The sequence below is a fragment of the Eulemur rufifrons genome, chromosome 7 (assembly GCF_041146395.1).
Source record: "Eulemur rufifrons isolate Redbay chromosome 7, OSU_ERuf_1, whole genome shotgun sequence".
NCBI classification, from domain to species: domain Eukaryota; kingdom Metazoa; phylum Chordata; class Mammalia; order Primates; family Lemuridae; genus Eulemur; species Eulemur rufifrons.
In genome coordinates this window covers 53,668,910-53,689,415 of record NC_090989.1, presented here as the reverse complement: position 1 = coordinate 53,689,415, position 20,506 = coordinate 53,668,910, and the positions used below count along the sequence as shown (strand labels likewise).

At 35.4% G+C, this 20,506-nt stretch overlaps 1 protein-coding gene across 1 annotated transcript in view; it reads left to right on the top strand.

Annotated features, from left to right (window-relative positions):
- The window catches only part of MORC1 (MORC family CW-type zinc finger 1), a 158,049-nt gene that overhangs the window by 68,242 nt on the left and 69,301 nt on the right, over positions 1-20,506 (top strand). The window contains 3 exon segments of the mRNA XM_069471966.1: positions 9,276-9,404; positions 11,497-11,602; positions 14,145-14,283. Of these exon segments, the coding sequence (XP_069328067.1) occupies positions 9,276-9,404; positions 11,497-11,602; positions 14,145-14,283 (374 nt within the window).

Genomic DNA, 20,506 nt, shown 5'->3' with positions numbered 1-20,506 from the left:
TGTTATCTTCTGAAAATTGAGACCCTGCTGTAATTTCTTTTGAATGTATACCCAGAAGTGGAATTGTTAGATCATGTGTTAATTCTTTTTTTTTTTTTAATTTCAGCTCATTATGAGGGTACAAAAGTTCAGGTTATATATATTGCCCATGTCCCCCCATCCCCTCCGAGTCTGAGCTTCAAGTGTGTCCATTCCCTAGACAGTACTCATCGCACTCATCACGTAGGTATACACCCATCCCCTCCCCTCCCCATTCCCCCCAGTCAGAACTTCAAACATGTGCATTCCCCAGACAGTACGCATCACACTCATCAAGTAGGTATACACCCATCCCTGCCCCCCAGCCCCCACCTCTGTCCGATACCCAATTGGTGTTATTCCCAAATGTGTACTTAGGTGATGATCAGGGAAACCAGTTTGCTGGTGAGTACATGTGATGCATATTTTTCCATTCTTGGGATACTTCACTTAATAGAATGGGTTCCAGCTCTCTCCAGGAGAACCAAAGAGATGCCCTATCACCGTTATTTCTTATAGCTGAGTAATATTCCATGGTATACATATACCACATTTTGCTAATCCATTCATGTATTAATGGGCATTTGGGTTGTTTCCACATCTTTGCAATTGTGAATTGTGCTGCTATAAACATTCGGGTGCAGGTGTCTTTTTTATAGAATGACTTTTGTTCTTTTGGGTAGATGCCCAATAATGGGATTGCTGAATCGAATGGTAGGTCTACTTGAATCTGTTTAAGGTATCTCCATATTGTTTTCCATAGGGGTTACACTAGTTTACAGTCCCACCAGCAGTTTATGAGTGTTCCTGTCTTTCCGCATCCACACCAACATGTATTGTTTTGGGACTTTTTGATAAAGGCCATTCTCACTGGAGTTAAGTGATATCTCATACTGGTTTTGATTTTCATTTCCCTGATGATTAGAGATGTTGAACATTTTTTCATATGTTTGTTAGCCATTTTTATATCTTCTTTTGAAAAATTTCTAACTTCTAAGGCAATCACAGCAACAACAAAAATAAATAAATGGGACCTGATCAAATTAAAAAGCTTCTGCACAGCCAAAGAAACAGTCATGAGAGTAAACAGACAACCTACAGAATGGGAAAAAATTTTCTCATACTACACATCAGATAAAGGACTGATAACAAGAATCTATTTAGAACTCAGGAAAATCAGTAAGAAAAAATCGAACAACCCTATCAAAAAGTGGGCAAAGGACATGAATAGAAATTTTTCAAAAGAAGATACAAAAACATGTGTTAATTCTATTTTTAATTTTTTGAGAAACTGTCATACTCTTTTCACAGTGGCTTCACCATTTTACATTCCCACCAACAATGTGTAGGGGTTCCAGTTGCTTCACATCTTCACTAACACTTACTATTTTTTTTTTAATAGTGGCCATTCTAATGGATGTGAAGAAGTAAGTGGTCATTGTACTTTTGATTTGCATTTCTCTAATGATTAGTGATATTGAGCATCTTTTTTTTAATTTTAAGAAAATATGCATTCCCCAAGGATGGTACACATTTCTTTCTTTTTTTTTTTTTTTTTGTAGAGACAGTGTCTTGTTATATTGCCCAAGCTGTACCTCAGTGGCATGGTCATAACTCATTGCAGCCTTGAACTCCTGGGCCTGGGCCTGGGAGATCTTCCCACCTCATCTGTCTGAGCAACAGGACTACAGGAAATGTGACACCACTCCCAGCTAATTTTTTGTAGAGGGTTAGGTCTCACTATGTTGTCCAGGCTGATCTCAAACTCTTGGCCTCAAGTAATCCTCCTACCTTGGCCTCCCAGAGTGCTAGGATTACAGGTGTGAATCACTGGGACCAGCCTTGAGTATCTTTTTTTATGGGCTTATTGGCCATTTGTATATTTTCTTTGGAGAAGTATCTGTTCAAGTTCTTTGACCTTTTTGGATTGGATTTTTTGTTCTTGAGTTTTTTATTTCTCCATATATTCCAGATTTAATCTCTTATTAGGTATGTGACTTGCAAATATTTTCTCCCATTGTATGGGATGCCTTTTTACTGTGTTTATAGTGGATGTGTTTATGAACAATTGTTCTTTTTATTTTCATGAGTACCAGTTTGTCTGTTTTTTTCTTTTGTTGTCTGTGACTTTGATATTGTATCCAAGAAATCATTGCCAAATTCAATGTCTCGAAGCTTTTGCTCCAAAGCTCTTTCTCTACAGGTTTTATAGCTTTAGGTCTTAAATTTAGCTTATAGATTAAGTTTGACTTAAATTTTTGTATATGGTGTTAGGTAAGGGTACAGCTTCATTCTTTTGCATGTGGATATCCAGTTTTCCCAGAAAATAATGTCTTTTCTCTATTGAATAGTCTTGGCATCCTTGTCAAAAATGATTTGTCCATATTTGACCATGTAGACGTTTATTTCTAGATTCTCTATATATTGGTCTATATGTCTGTCTTTATGTCGGTGCCACACTGTTTAAATAACTGTAGCTTTAGTCAGTTTGGAAATTAGGAAGTGTGAGTTCTCCAGCTTTGTTACTATTTTTCAGTATTTTTTTTTTTTTTTTTTTTTTTTTGGCTATTCAGGGTTCTTTTAGATTCCATGTGAGGATTAGGATGAGTTTTTCTATTTCTGCAAAAAGAATGACATTGAGATTTTCATGGGGATTGCATTAAATCTGAAGATCGCTTTGAGTAGTGTTGACATCTTAACAATATCAAGTCTTCCAATCTATGAACATGAGATACCTTTTTATTTATTTATGTCTTCTTCAATTTATTTCAGAAATATTTTCTAGTTTTCATTGTGTAAGTCTTTCACCTTTTTGGTTAAGTTAAATTCTAAGTATTTTATTCTTTTTGATGCCTTTTAAAATGGAATTGTTATCTTAAATTTCTTTTCAGATTGTTCATTGTTAGTATATAGAAACACTACTTGAATTTTGTATGTTTACTTTGTGTCTTGCTACTTTGCTGAATTTATTTATTAGTTCTAACAGGTTTTTTTTTAAAAAAAATTGTGTGACATATTTAGGGTATTCTATATATAAGATCATATAATCTGTGAAAAGAGATAATTTTACCTCTTCATTTCTAATTTGGATGCCTGTTGTTCTTTTTCTTGCCTAATCACTAAGACTTCGAAGAGAGATAATTTTACCTCTTCATTTCTAATTTGGATGCCTGTTGTTCTTTTTCTTACCTAATCACTAAGACTTCTAGTACTATGTTGAAAAGAAGTGGTGAAAATAGGAATCTTTGCTTTATTCCTGATCTGAGAGAAAAATCTTTCAGTTTTTTACCGTTGAGTATATTCACTGTGGATTTTTCATATATGGCTTTTATTGTGTTGAACTAATTTTCTTCTAGGCCAAATCTGAATTTAACCACATAATTTTTCTACCTCAGTTAAGGTGATCATGTAGGCTTTTTGGTCTTCATTCTCTTAATGTGGTCTATTACATCGGTTTTTTGTATGTTGAACCAGGAATAAATTCCACTTGGTCATGAGGTATAATCCCTTGAATATGTTGCTGAATTCAGTTCACTAGTATTTTGCTGAGAAGTTTTGTATCTCTTTTTTAAATTTCAAAATATTAAGGGAGTACAAATGTTCTTGTTACATGGATATCTTCTAAAGTGTTTAAGTCACAGTTTTTAGTGTGCCCATCTTCAGAATAGTGTTCATTATATCTGATATTTAAGTTTTTATCCCTCATACCCTCCCATCCTGCCCCCTTCTTGGTTGCTAATGTCTTTTACATCTCTTTGTGCCCATGTGCACCCATTGTTTAGCTCCAAATTATTAGTGAGAACATGTGGGTATTTGTTTTTCTACTCCTGAGATACTTCACTTAGGATAACGGTCTAGTTCCATCCACTTGGAACAAAAGACATTATTTCTTTCCTTTTTATGGTTGAGTATTACTCCGTGGTATGTAGATACCACATTTTCTTTATCCATTCATGAATTTATGGGCGCTTAGGTTGATTTCATATCTTTGCATTTGTGAATTGCGCTGTTACAAACATTCACCTACAAGTGTATTTTTGATTAAATAACTTCTTTTCCTTTGGACAGATACTTAGCAGTGGGTCAAATGGTAAGTCTGTATTTATTTCTTTGAGGAATCTTCATACTGTTTTCCATAGAGGTTGTACTAATTTGCAGTCCCACCAACAATATATAAGCATTCCTTTCTGTCTTGCATCCATGCCAACATCTATTATTTTTTGACTTTTTAATAACGGCCATTCTGACAGTGGTGAGGTGGTATCTCATTGTGGTTTTAATTTACATTTCCTTGATGATTAGTGATATGGAGCATTTCTTCATATGTTTTTTGGCAATTTGTCTATCTTCTTTTGAAAAACTTCTGTTCATGTCATTTGCCCCCTTTTTGATGTTTTTTTTTCTTGCTGATTTATATGAGTTCTTTGTACATTCTGGATATTAGCCCTTTGTCACATGTATAGTTTGCAAGTATTTTCTCCCATTCTTTACGTTGTCTATTAATTCTGTTATTTCCTTTGCTGTACAGAAGCTTTTTAATTTTATTAAGTCCCATTTATTTATTTTTGTAGTTGCTATGTTTGACTTTGGGGTCTTACTCATAAATTCTTTGCCTAAGATAATGTTGAGAAGAGTTTTTCCTATATTTTCTCCTAGGATTTTTATGGTTTCATGCCTTATATTTAAGTCTTTTATCCATCTTGAATTAATTTTTATACATTCTGAGAGAAAGGGATCAGTTTCATTCTTCTGCAGGTGACTATGCAATTTTCCCAGTACCATTTATTGAATAGGGTGTTCTTACCCCAGTGTATGTTTTTGTCTGCTTTGTCAACAATTAATTGGTTGTAACTATTTCTGGGTTCTCTATTCTGTTCCATTGGTCTATGTGTCTACCTTTATACCAGTACCATACTGTTTTGGTTACTATAACCTTGTCGTATAATTTAAAGTCAAGTAATGTGATCCTTCCAGATTTCTTTTTCCTTAGGATTTCCTTGGCTTTTCAGGTTCTTTTTGGCACATATGAAGTTTAGGATTGTTTTTTCTAGGTCTGTGAAAACTGACATTGATATTTAGATGGGAATCACGTTGAATCTGTATATTACTTTGGGCAGTATGGACATTTTAACAATGTTGATTTTTCCAATCCATGAGTATTGGATGTTTTTCTGTTTGTTTATGTCATCTGTGATTTCTTTCATCAGTGTTTTGTAGTTCTGCTTGTAGAGATCTTTCACCTCCTTGGGTAAGTATATTTCTTTGCAGCTATTATAAATGGTATTCAATTCTTGATTTGACTCTCAGCTCTCTTATTAGTCTGTAGAAATGCTACTGATTTGTGTATCTTGATTTTATAACTTACAACTTTACTGAATTTATTTATGAATTCTTGCAGTCTTTTGGAGGAGTCTTTATGGTTTTCTGGATATAAGATTGTATCATAATCAAATAGGTATAGTTTGCCCTCTTCTTTCCTGATTCCTTTATTTCTTTTCCTTGCTTAATGGCTCTGTTTAGAACTTCCAGTAATGTTAAATAGAAGTGGTGACACTGGGCACACTCTTATCTTCTTCCAACATTTCAAATGCTTTCCAACATTTACTTATTCAGTATGATGTTGGCTGTGAGTTTGTCATACATGACTTTTATTATTTAGAAGCATGTTTTTTCTATGCCTAGTTTGTTGAGGGTTTTTATCATGAAGTGGTGCTGGATTTTATTGAATGCTTTTTCTACATCTATTGAGAGGATCATTGTTTTTGCTTCTGTTTATGTGGTGAATTGCATTTATTGATTTCCATATGTTGAACCATCCTTGTATTCTTGGAATGAAACCCACTTGATCGTGGTGAATTATCTTTTTGATGTGCTATTGAATTGGTTTGCTAGTATTTCATTGAAAATTTTTACATCTAAGGATATTCATAAGGATGTTGGTTTGTAATTTTCCTTTTTTGTCGTGTCCTTTCCTGGCTTTGGTATCAGTGTGATACTGGCTGAGTAGAATGAATTATGAGAGATTTTCTGCTTTTTAATATTATGGAATAATGTCTATAGAATAGGTACCAGTTCTTCTTTAAAGATCTGATAGATTTTGGCTGGAAATCTATCTAGCCCTGGGCTTTTTCTGTTGGGAGAATTTTTATTACTGGTTAAACCTTGCTGTTCATGATTGATCTGTTCAGGTTTTCTGTTTCTTCCTTATTTAGACTTGGGAACTTTGTGTTTCCAGGAATTTATATATTTCCTCTAGGTTTTCTAATTCATGTGTATGGAGATTTTCATAGTCTTTTTGGATGACATTTTGTATTTCTACAGTACCAGTTGTAATGTCTCTTTTTTCATTTCTGGTTGAGTTTATCTGGGTCCTTTCTTTTAATGGTTAATCTGGTTAGTGCTCTATTGATTTTGCTTATCTTTACAGATAACTAATTTTTAGTTTCATTGATCCTTTGTATTTTATTTATTTTTTTGGCTTACATTTTGTTTAGTTCTGCTCCGAACTTTGTTATTTCCTTTCTCCAGCAGACTTTGGGTTTATTTTGTTCTTTTTTTTTTCTAGTTCCTTGAGATGTGACATCAAGTCATTAATTTATGATATTTCTGTCTTTTTGATGTAGGCATTTAAAGCTATGAATTTTCCCCTTAGGACTGCTTTTGCTGAATCCCATTGATTTTGGTAGGTTGTATGCTCTTTGTCCTTCATTTCAAGGAATCTTTTGATTTCCATCTTAATATCATTAATGACCCAGTAATCACTCAGCAGCAGGTTGTTTAATATCCATGACTTTGTGTAAAATGAGTGTTTCTCTTGGAGTTGATTTCTAGTTTTATTCCACTGTGGTCTGAGGAGATACATGATATGATTTCTATTTTCTTTTAATTTGTTGAAACATGTTTTGTGGCCTAAGATATGATCAGTCTTGGAGAATGTTCCATGTTTTGATGAGAAGAATGTGTATTCAGTAGTTTTGGGATAAAATGTTCTATAAATATCAGTTAGGCCCATTTGTTCTAGAGTCTCATTTAAATCCAATGTTTGTTTATTTACTTTCTGCTTGGATGATCTGTCTCGTTCTGTCAGTGGGGTATTGAAATCCTTGGTAATTACGGTGCTGCTGTTTATCTCTTTGCTTAGACCTAATAGGATTTGCTTTATGAATCTGGGTACTTTATGTTAGATGCATAAATATTGAGGATTATTGTGTCTGGGTGAATTCCTCCCTTTACCATTGTACACTGACCATCTTTGTCTTTCTTTACTATTGTTGATTTAAAGCCAATTTGATATGTTATGAGAATGGCTACACCTGCTTTCTTTTGGTTTCCATTTGCATGGAATATTTTTTCCCATCAGCAATACTTGGGTTGTATTTTTTCATCCATTCACTAGCCTGTGTCTCTTCAGTGGGGCATTCAGACCGTTCACATTGATTGACAGAATTGGTATGTGGGATGCTGTTCTGTTCATCCTGTTGTGTAGTACCTTTTGCTTTGTTTTACTTCTTGTGCTATTGTTTCATTTGAGCCTTGAGCTTTAGCTTTTGGGTGGTTTTACTGTGGTGGCTTGCCCATGATTATACAGCTAATATGTGACAGAGCTGACATTCAGATCTATGGTTATTTTTTGATCTACAACATCCCCCTGTCTTGATATAGTAAAGACTGAATAGTGAATGTGGAAATCAGAAAAGCAAAGCCTCATGAGCCCTTCCAGCTACTGGGGAGTAGTGCATTAGGATCTGGTGTGCAAAGAAGCAGAGTATGAGATGGACCAAGACTAAAAACTGGACAAAGAGCAGAAACTGAGCACCTGAATTGAAAGCCCAAAAAGCATAGTCCAAAAGAAAACTTGGAGCAAGAGCAACTAGGGATTTTGTGAGAGAGACCTAGGAATTGGTAAGGTATGCTTTCAGCCTAGCCCAACCAAAGAGTCCCTTTTCAAGGCTGAGTACCTCCTCTGCTGGTCTTAGAGGCCCATAGCTTTCTAAGCATAAATTTTAACAAGAAAAGTAAGGTATAAGGTCATTTATTTGTGGTTTTACAGATTACATAATTGTATGTTAAAGTTGTTGTAAAACTTGCCCTATTTAATATATTTCCAAGATTTATATTTTAGAACACACTTTATAGTGATGACAACATTCTCTATCTGCCACATTTTAAGAACTCAATAGCCACATGTGGCTTATAGTTGGTTAGTGGTTACCATATTGAACAAAACAATAAAGCATGGATTCTTTAAAAAAAAAAAAAAAACTTTAGGTAATATACACACATGTAAAAATATTTGAAGTGTTAAGAAAGGTAAAAAGTGAAAATTATTTTCCCTTGCCCTCCTCTCAATTGTCTCTGCTCTAAAGATATCTACTGTTAAAACTTTCTTTTGTATCCATTCAGAAAAAGAAAAGTATGTCCATCACAATTATATATGCATATACTTTTTAAAAACTACAAAAATTAATTATAGTAGGGATACTGTTTTAAATCTTTTTTTAAAAAGGTGAAAATTATATTTTGGAGATATTAATGCAACACTGCATTTAGCTCTACCTCCCTCTTTAAAAGTTGCCTGATGTTGTGTTAATTGGGAATGGAATTTGTCAGTTCTTTATTCATAGGATTTTCCATTATTTCAAATTTTTTACTATTTAAACAATGTCATAATATATATAGGGAAAATTCCTAGCAGTACAATGGCTAAATCAAAGGATAACACAGCCTCTTAAAGAGGACTCTCTAATGGTCCTTCATAATATTTGCTATTTCTAAGCAAGGAGGGTGTACAGAATTTGGGATTAGGGTAGAGCATAAACACTGAAGACTGGAAGGAAAAGAAACCAGAGATAAAGGTTAAAAAAAAAAAACTCTGGCTGTGAGATCGGAATGATAAATATTTGTATCAATAATTTTAAGGGTGGCCTTTAAAGTTTAATCAGTACAGTTTACCCTGGGAATACTTTAAAATAATGCTTAAAATGTCAAAATGTTTTATTGCAACAGAAAAGTATAACCTTTTTTTTTATAACTGTTACTGTTTTTGGTTTTATTATAAAGATATTTCATGTAATTTGGAAAATGCAAGAAAAAATAAAACACAGATTTCATTCATCATATCACTACTCAGAGATAACCAATATTATTTTAGTGTAGTATTTTTGTATATGTATTAGTACTGCATTGAGATCATGCTGTATATACATTGATTTTCTTTCATTCATTATTCTTTGCTTGCTTTTTTTTTTTTTTTTTAGGTAATAGAAATTTAACCTGGTTTTGGAATGAATTTGGATACCAGAATAGCAAGGACATGGATAAACCTTTAGATTCTATTCAGTATCAAAGAAGACAAGCCATGGCCATCCCGTTCATCATACAATGTGGTAAATGTTCAATTCCATTCTAATTAGCAAATATTAATGAGTTCCTAAATATGGAAGTCATTGGTTTAAGAAATGGGGGACAAGGGAGAAGAAAATGGGTAAGACATGGTTGTTGCTTTGAAAGAGGTTACAGTCTAGGACAGAGGTTGAACTAAGCATGAAAATAATTGTAATATAGAGAGAAATAAGGTAAATGATGTAATAGAGGCAAAGAGTTCTTTGAGGGTTCAAAGAAAAGGACAGGGGTTGGTAGAGGGAAGATTTTGTGACAGAAGTAGAATTTGTGATAGTTTTTAAAATAGAATTTTGATAGGCAGAGATGAATCATAGGGAATATGAGTTAATTTCAGGTCTATACTTCACTTAAATTTTTGTGGTAGAGTAATAGAAACAACCATGTTTTTATTTTTAATATTTAAAACTGTGTCTAATACATAGCAGGAATTTAAAAATTGACCAACTGAATGAACAATGAATAAATAATAAAAGACAAAAATATTAGTAGGTTGGGTAAACATATTAGAGACCTTTGAATGCCAGGGTAAGTTTTTACTTTGATAAGCAATGAGGAAGCACTGGAAGTTTTTCAGTAATGGATAGCATCATTTGAATCATTGAGTGCTTATTGATGTGTTTTCTAGCCACTATTCAAAGGATTATGGAATTAAAGACAATCTCTACTTCTGCAATGAACACTCCATTGGAGAAAACAGACAAACAAAAAAGCACCCTATAGTGTGTAAAACTCTATACAGCACCTCCCCAGCATTTTGCCTGGGAGTATTGCAAGGAGTACCTGACTGGCCAGATTAACCTGTAGTAAGATCACTCTGGAAGCTCAATGAAAGATGAGCTAGTGGAGGGCTAGCACAATGGGAGGGGTCAGACCTCTGAGGAGACACTGTTGTAATCTAGGATCCAGGTGAGGAATTGTAAATGTCTAAATTAAGGGGGTAGCAATGAGAGTTAAGAAGAACATACATGAAAGATATTTAGAAGTTGTAATTGATGACAACATGTGACAATTTATTGGTTAATAAATATAATGGCTAACAATTACTGTGTTTTTGAAATGTACCAGGTAGTGTTATAATTCAATCTCCAATACCCAAGCGCTGTATGAAATTGGGCATATTATTTAACTTCTTTAAACCACAGTTTCCTCAAATATAAAATGAGATTAATACTTGTAGCTACATCTTAAAGTTGTAAGAATAATATAATTTAATAAGTGTAAAGTTTACTAAGTGCTTATGATAGTGTCTAGCAATATTGTCTTTTACCATTATTATAATTATGTCATTTCATCCTCAATAACCCTTTTAGATAAGTAGTACTAATATAGTCTCTTTTTACAGATAATGATACTGAAACCTAAGAAGTTAAATAATTTGTCCAAGATCATAGAGGTAGTAAGAGATGGAGCTGTTCAGGTTCTTAACCTCTGTGAAAACTTCCTCTGCCTTAGACAAACAAAGACAAGTGTTTACCTAAGAGCCATTAGCAGTGAGTCTGGAGGGAATTCAGAATTAAACTGAAGTGTAGCCTGGAGAGAGTAGTGTGCCTCGGTCCTAAAGGCAAAGAGGGACTGTAAGGGGAGAATGGGCAAAAGAAATCCGAAACTGTGGACTGGAGAGTGGGATAAGAGCAGAAGAAAGTACACAAGAAGAAAAATGTATATATGGTCCAGAGACCTTGTTAGTCGTGTGGTTGGACACAGAAAGTAGTATTATCATCAGATAGGTAATAGGTCAGAGAAAATGGGAGAGTCACGTCACTGGAAATTTTAATGTAGTTTATGAAGAGGTAGAGTGGGATCTATTACTTACGGGTTTCTTGGCTGCAAGTAGCAGAACTTAACTAGAGGCAACTGAAGCAATTACAATAACAACAATTTATTAGTGGGATCCTAAAGTAGCTCATAGTATCTTAGAATAGTTGTACCATCAAGCATAATGGTATATGATGAAGGATTCACTTGTCTTTGAATTGGGAGATACCTCATACTTTTGGTATGTGCAAACTGACATCTTATTCTTATAGATTGATTCTTGATTGTCTCTTTTGTATGTGATTTTGTTTTGATTATCAGATCTTTGTCTTAAATGGAGAGTCTTACCTTCCTCTGCTGATTATCAGGAAAAAGACTTTCTTGACCTCTGGATTTGTGCTAATAATCCTAACCACTTGGAAAACAGGTAGTTTTTGATAGTTTTAAAAGAATTCTTTATCTATTTTTAATTCCTAAATTTCATATGCATGAACCTGGAAAATGTCAGTTAGAGATAGATTTTAGCTTAGTAACTGATATCTCTTCAAACTCTTTCTACCTCTTTGTTACCTGTGAAAAGATTATTTTATTGGTGTGTTTTTCCATCAAATAAAAGAGATCTGGATATAACTATTTGCAGACATTGGGGTGTGTAACTCTTGCTTCCACTGGTGCGAGACCATGACCCAGTGCTTAAGAGTTCTGCCTTCCAGTTCATTTTCACACAACATGTAACCCTCCCATACAGGAGTGTTACTCTGAGGGTGTTTCCAGGAGCATTAAACTGTTAGACCATGTGCTTTTTCTATTTAAGTCACATATTGATTTTAGTGTTTATGCTCTTGGAGGAAAAAGTTCAGACCAATAATAGCTTTCTCTTACTTAGCAATAAGGTATGCTATCTCATTCTGTCTTTACAAAAGCCCTGTGAACTTCCCCATTTCTCAGAGGAGAACACAGAGAGGCTAAGAAAGGTTCAGGGACTTTTCCAGGATTCCTCCTAGACCTAAACTGGAAGCCAAGCCTCGGGTGCAAAACCTGTACTCCTTTTGCCTTGCCACGCCCTCTCTGAGAAGGTGTTTTTTGCATTTCTGATTCCATTCAAATACTTTTTAGTGACCAAAATATACCATTTTACAAATGGTAGCATTTGTGGTCGGTAACCCAGACAGGGTAAAATGGAGGCATTCTTTTTCAAGCCTGGTTTTGTTTTCCATTTCAAGCACAGAGGAAGACTATACATTTTTAACACAGCACCTGAGAAATAGCTATCAGTGTGCTTCTGTTACATTCATGCTATGTAGTTATCTGCATTGAAAATATGGATTAGCCGCAGGGTGAAAATGATGCCTATTACTTGGCTGAACCAAAAAAGTTTGAATTTTGAAAAAGATGTTAAAAAATATCTATGGGTTATATTGCGTATTAAAATTTAATTTATTTCCAGAAATTTTAAAAAGACAATTGAGTGGATCGCATTTTAATAAAATACTTGAGGTTTCTCTTTTGTGAATAAAACTTCATATTCTTTTCTCAAATGAAATAGAAGCCTCTATAGGTACCACCCCGCAGATGTCTTCCAATCAACACTGCAGGTTGCCGCATATATAGTGGCTGTCCCTAGGATTTGTTTGTCTAGCACTTTTCTTTGAAAATAACAGTAATAACAAACACCATATGTGGGTGAAATTAAGTGGTTTTTCATAGTAATACTTGGATTTGATTGTAATTCTTCACTCTTCTCAGTTGGTAGGGGGCAAGAAAAATATATGTATGCTGCAGCCCTGAAAAACAGAGAAATAATGGGTCTGACCTGTTTTGTTTTCCCTCACTGTTTCAGATGGGAGAAGGCTCTCTATTCTCAACCTCCTCCTCCCTCTCCTAGCCTAACACATATATATTTTCTGCAAACTTTGTCCCTCACTCCTCTTTTTGGTAGCTGAGTACAACTCCTCTACACGCCTCCCCCAGTGAATAGTAGAAAACTTCTTGACCTAGCGCAGGCTGGGAGATTTGACCCCAATGCTTTACTGCATGTCCCCAGCCATGCCCTGAGTCAAAGCTGTGCCCAGTGAGAGTGGAATTTCTTATCTGCATCAAGCCTTGATACCAAAGTGCACAAAATAATATCTTGCTTTTTCAATAGTTTGGCCGACTCATTTCCCCAGTACATAGCCAGAAAAGTAAAAGTAAGAAAAATGAAAGGCCTAGAACTTCCCAAACTATATATTTTGAAAATCATTAGTATTTTTTTGAAACCATAAGGAGGAATGTGCTCATCCACAGCCTGTTTGTTGTTCATTTACAAATAATTTTACATAATTATATATGGCATGTATTGACCCACTAGTTATTAGAAACAGCACATCTGTAAGGCTGGGGAGCAGAGTGACTGCCAAAGCAGGTACTCTTAGAGCGGCAGGGCACTGGGGCGGGGCGCTGCAGTCAGGCTTACAAGGGGCTACACAGATCTCAGTAAGCCCTGAGGCTATCACTAAGCCTGCAGCACATCTCATGGTCACTGGTCTTCACGGTGATCCTGCATCACCTAACAAATGATCCACGTGTCCCAGAGGCATAAGTATTCGATACAGAGAGACATCGAGATTTCTATGCCAAATTTTTTTTGGAAAAAATGTTTGGCAGTAAAGAGATAAGCCTCAGTGATCTAAAGAACATTTTTACAAAAGGCCTCATTTTATGATAATGTACAATAAGTGAAGCATTAACAAAATAATTGATATTCTCCCACCCTCATAAATATATGCCATCAAGCTCTTTTCCATGCAAATTGGAGATTTAAGGTCTTGTATAACATAAAGTCATCAATACAGTGCTCTTCCTTTGTATTTGAATTTTGGATATGTACCAAAAAGAATAACTCTGTATAGAAGCGAATCATCTTTTACAGACAGTAAATGGTTTTCTATTTCTTCCTGTTGTTAATCTTGTACTTGTTCGTTCTGAAGTTGTCATCAGGTAGAAAAGCTACCCTCCATCCCCCTGGGCACCATGAACACAGTGTCATCATCAAAAAATGAGAAAGAGAAGCAACTTAGAGAGTCAGTCCAAAGGTATCAAAATAGACTGGCAGAACAGCAGCCACAGGTGAGCTATCATTAATTCTTTCCAAATTCTACTGTGACTCTTGAGCTGTTGGCTTCATATGTGCAAATTGACTAGTGGGGTTTACCTGAGTAAAAGGCATAGTCTCTTTTTCCCATCGTTTTTATCATCTTCTTTTAATTTTGCATCTTAGGACTGTACTAGAGGGTAAGTCCAGAGGAGAGAGACAAATGCTGTCCATGTGATATCTAAGCCCATCTACATACAATAATGCATGTGAGGAGTAAGGACATTTATTTCCACTCTGTAGCTACATAGAGAGCTTCACAGCCAGCATATCCAAGTTCATGTAGTCCAGGTGGGGACACAGAGTTATATGTAGGCTGTCTTTTATGTCGTTAGGCGTCTTCTCTGAGGGTGGAGTTTTAAGGTGGAGCGTTCTTTTAACACAAAAGAATGAAATGAAGTCATTTGAAGCAACATGTAAGGAACTGGAGACTATTATCCTAAGTGAAGTATCTCAGGAATGGAAAACCAAACACCATATGTTCTCCCATAAGTGGGAACTATTAATAATAGATGGGTACACATGGGCACAAAGTGATACAAAGGACAAAAGAAAACCAAGAGTGGGGAGGGTGGGAAGGTAAGTGTGGGATAAAAACTTACCTGTTGGGTATAGTGAACAGTACTCTGGTGATGGGCACACCAGAAGCCCTGACTTAAGCATTATACAAGATATCCTTGTAACAAAAACACTTGTACCCCCTTAATTACTATTCTCCAACTCCTGACCTCAAGTGATCCTCCCTCCTTAGCCTCCCAGAGTGCTAGGATTACAGGTGTGAGCCACCGTGCCTGGCCAGCCTTAATTAATATTCTGAAATTTAAAAAATATTTACCTAAAATTCAACAAAGAAAAAAAATATTAGTGATACTAAAAAAAAAGTTATTTTAAAAAATGTTAAGGCTGGGTGGGATGTCTCACACCTATAATCCCAGCACTTTGGGAGGCTGAGGCAAGAGGATCATTTGAGCACAGGAGTTCAAGACCAGCCTGGGCAACATAGTGAAACTCGGTCTCTACAAAAAATAAAAAAAATCAGCTCAGCATGGTAGCACATGCTGTAGTCCCCAGGTACTCAGGAGGCTGAGACAGGAGGATCACTTGAGCCTACAAGTTTGAGGCTACAGTGAGCTATGATTGTATCACTACATGCCAGCCTGGGTGACAGAGCAAAACCCTGTCTCAAAAAAAAAATGATATATATATGTATCTATATCTATCTATATAAACCTATTAATTTATTAATTCATAAAATCAGCCATATTTGTTAAGAAAATTCAATAAATACAACATTATTATCAATAAACATAGGTAACCATGACAATTTCAGGTGTAAGAAAATATGGCATGTAGAAAAATTATTTTATTTTCATAACTAATAAAATAATTAGATCTCTGTTTGCTTTATGGATTTAGCACCCAAATTCAGAATTTTTAAATTGTGTAGCCTGTCAGCTTCGTCAGATAGCACTTGAGAAGTTCAGTAGTGTGTATCCAGATGTGTAAACTCTTCCGTAGACATCAGAAAATAAAATGCTTATTAAAATAGGAAATTCAATGATAGGGTGGGAGTTAAGGCCCTCCTGCTTTAGCACCATATTATTACGTGTGTTCCTGGGATCTTAGAAAGTGAACTTTATCTTTTTTACCTCACCCACCTCGCTAGCGATCTGCAGTGCGAGTCAGTCAGATGGCAGCCAGTGAGGCCTGATCCTTCCCCTTAGCCTGGACTCTTAGGGTCTCTCTTGTAAAGACACTGAAAGTCACTTTGGAAACATTCTCCTTCCCACTCCCCACCTTCAAAAAGTGGTTCTACTTTCTACAGTTTTTAAGGCCTTTAGTCATGGGTTTGATAACAGAATTCAGAAGTAAAGGGGTCACAGCCATTTAATAAATAATTTGGTAAATTCAGATATTTTCATTATGAAATATCTTAGTTTTGTTTTGTTTCTTATTTTATTTACCACTGCTTGCTTCTGTGAAGGCATCCAACACATTCTGAATTGATTTTATCTTTATTATCATCTCTGTTTTTTTTTTTTATTTTTCCTTTTCTGTAGAGACCAGAGCTTACCCTTGGATATTAATAGTGTTAGTCACAAAGACTTGATTAGCTGGTTGTTCATTTAGGATTGGATGTTTTATTCATCCTTGAGGTAGGGATTTTGATAGCAGCTGATGGAATAATAGATTTGGGCCATCAGTTCTGCTTATTCTTTCCTTCTTGATAATTGATGTTTTCCATAAAAATTTAAGCCAGGGTTGTTTCAAATTGAAAGAAACAAGTTTAGCCATACTTAACAGAGAAAGCTACTGCCATTAGTTCAAAGGACATAAGAATCCTCATGATTCTCCTTTGTCCTTTTGTGAAAGGAAAATTTCACAAAATCCTCTTGTGAAAAGATTCCTAGCATCTTTAACATATTTTCAAGCAGTGCCTCTCACTGACTGTGTTTTGTGATGATCAACGAAAGCTTTGGGTTGGGGTTTCCCTAACCACAGGCAACCATTTAATTTTGAGGAGGTCACTGAGTACATACTTGCTCTTGGGTCTCTCCCAGGCTGGGTATTGTGGGGAACGCAAAGTAACTCTGATACCAGAATGTTAGCTCCAAGAGAACAGAAATAGTCTTACTTTTACTTACTGTTAATCTGCATCACTCCAAACAGTGCCCAGCATATACTAGGTACTCAATAGATAATTGTTGAATCAGTAAATAACACAAATAATATACAGTCTTGTCTAACAGCTGTTTAAAAATTAGCAACTACCATAAGACAATATTAGTTCAATACTTGTCTGAAATGAAACTAAAATAGAAGTTTTCTACAAAGAGATGGGGAGAACAGCTTCAAAGAAAATTTCATAGAGGAAGTGGCACTTAACTTGTAAAATCTGTTTAGGGAAAATAGAGGATCAAAAACAGGGCATTCCAGGTAAGAAGGACAACATAAAGAAAGTCTTGGAGATGAACGCTGACTTGTTCCTTCGTGGAACCAATCTTTTAAATTGCATGATAAGCTTATGTATTTTTAAAAGCAAATCCTAGCATTTATGTGGCATATCTGTCTTTTAAAAATGATGCAAGTTGTTATAATGATACAACTCATATATAACTATGATATGTTAATTGCTGAATAGGAGACCTCTGTAAGATGATCTCAATTTCCTCTTTTTACAAAAATAATCATGAAAATGTTCAAAAACTATATTTTAGTGATATCTGCCTGATGCCAGAAACAAAACTCAAAACTATCCAAAGTTTAGTGTGAATTTACTGTCTTCCTGACTGCTCTTTAGAAGAAATGTTAGAATGTGATATAAGCAAGGACGGGAAAGCCAGAAAAGCAGGACATTGGCTCCAGGTGCGGTGTAGACACGATTCAGGTATAGGCTAGACACCACTGGAAAATCAAGTTTATTACCCTGATTCATGATATCTATTGGTGGTGTCCATTCATCCAATTTCTCAGTGTCAGGAATTCATAAAATATGTGCCATGTAATTATTCTTTGCCTATCTCCTATTCTCTCTTTCTGCCTCCCATTGCCAGTGGCGACCTATCCATTGACCAGACCTTGGAACAAATATAAAAATGACCTAGCCCTGCATACCCTGTTTCTTAACTCTGTTGCATTTCAACTTCCTTGGCAGCAGGCATCCTGATCTGAACAATGAAGGGTTGACTAGGTAAATCAAAGGTCTTTCTGGATTTTAGGTTTTGTGGTTATCTCATGATTAGGATACCTCTTTTACCATCAGGAGGTAATGAAGAAAATGAAGTCGTCTAGAAGAAAATGACGTAGCTAGGTCCAAAGATATCATTTACACATGGTATCTTATCTAATTCCTGTAACATTCCAGCTCATTTTACCTCTCAACAAAGAGGAAACTAAAATCAAAGAAGTTAAATAAGTTGAACCAAGTCACACCTCTTTACGTGGTGAAGTTGGATTTTGTTTCTTTTTTGCCTAATTCCAGCGCCATGTTTCTCACAGTCTCATAAGTATAATACAGACAAAAAGGACATGAGAACACTTATAAAGGCAACAAACTGTTACATTACAAATCGTATTTGTTAAGGGAAATACCTAAGTTCAGTATACCTAATAGGAGAGCTCAAATTCAGGATCTGTCACTGGTGGTGCACTTTGTAGAGTAAAGGGGTTGTTCTCCATGTAATTGATAAGCTGTACTGACAAGCCAAGATCCTCATTATAAATTGTGCTTCTGAAACAACCTGTTCCCATCTTTCTTTCTCCTTCTGAATAGATTCATGAGTAATCTGTTCCTAATTCCACTTTCAGCTTCATTCCTCATTGCCCGCTGATTTCTATACTGAGTGACAAGTGCCATCTGCTGGCCAAATGACAAAGCATTTTTATTTTTATTGTGTCACTTGATTGTTCAGCTGCTAATTGGCATATTACATGGATAATTGTTGTATTTTTCAGTAAACCTAGAGAATAATTTTAAAACCATACAGTAGAGTTATGAAATCAGTTCTTCTACATTTGAAGACTTTCCAGTCCTCAAATTTGCCCCTTTCTCAGTTTTAATTCACAAGTTGGATTTCTCTTCTACGTTCTATTGTATGACAAGGATGATTTTGTCATTATTATGCAAACAGGATACAGTTTTAGTTACACTTCAGAGTTTTTTTGTACAACTTGAAATCTACTTCATACCCTTGATTATTAAAAGACAAATCATAACTTTATTCCCTGAATTAAGCTGCCCTATGTTTACCCCTTTGTACCTAAGAAATGTTAATGAGTAGTATATTTGTATAATCAAGATATTTGTGCAGTGTATGATGAATTGCTTAGTATTCTCGAGGTCTTTCTGAATTAATCTTTTCTAATTAATAAAAATTTCTTAGCCTACAGGCCAGTCTCTCTCTAATCTGACCCTAGTTGCTTTTCTAGCCTCAATGTCTTCCACTCTTTTTTTTTTTTAATAGCCTGGTATATTTTATTTATTATTATTATTATTTTTTATTTCAGCTTATTATGGGGGTACAAAAGTTTAAGTTATGTATATTGCCCATGCCCCCCCACCCTCCGAGTGGAAAAATAAGCACCACATGTACTCACCAGCAAATTGGTTTCCCGGATCATCACCTAAGTGCACATTTGGGAATAACATCAGTTGGGTATCGGGCAGATGTGGGGGGGGAGGGGATGGGTGTATACCTACATAATGTCTTCCACTCTTTAGGGTGCCCCCACTGAGCTGCTCCGTGCCCCTCACCTGTGCTGTCCACTTCCATGCTGCTCCAGTGCCTTGGTTCCTGCCATTTGTCTGGAGTGGCCTCTGGCCCTTACCCAGTCCTTCAAGATCCAAACTAATACCGATCCCTGTAAGAAGTCTTCTTTCATTTACCTACCTGTAAAAATATCTCCTTCCTTCCAATTCCTTTTGTCCTATGTGTGTCTTTCTTAGAGCATGTTTTAGTTTCTACATGGCATTATAGTTACTTTTGTATCTGATCTGTCTCCTGTATTGGATTATAAGCTTCTTGCAAGAAAGGACTATTTTTTTTTATTCATCTTTACATTCCCAACAGCACCTAGGCCTGCATATTTCATGTAATAGGTATTTACCAAACAATAAATGAAGGATGGAAGGAATAATTTGATTTATGCAGAATTCCTCAAAAAATGAATATTTTTCATTTGATTGGATTGGTTGATTCTATGTAGGTAAGACTTACCAACTTCTGCATATATTATTGAAGACCAAAATGTTCTCACACTTGGTCAGAATAAAGTGTTATATTGGGATGGGAGTGCAGAGGCTATATTTGGATTTCATTTGTCATATTCATAGTCTTCCCATCAAATGAATAGCCATTATGAAATTCCATGCCTGTTAAAAAGAAACTCCACCAATAGAATTCTATTCTTTCTCGGTGCTCATATAGACACCCACACAAAAAATGAAATAGTATAATCTGGTAATTCCCACTTTAGCTGTTTTAGCAGTAAATGTAGAGCAAAGAAAGCTTGCCGAACTTTTAGCTGTGTTTTTCAAATTGAATGGCATATCTGAGTACAACTTTGTAATGAAGAATGTGAATGCATGTTCCCATTTAGGATTTAATCTTTTTAATGTGTTGTTATTGTGTAGGATGCTGAGATTTCAAATCTTTATAACTACAGTGACAGATGCCTTAGAAAATATATTTATTCATC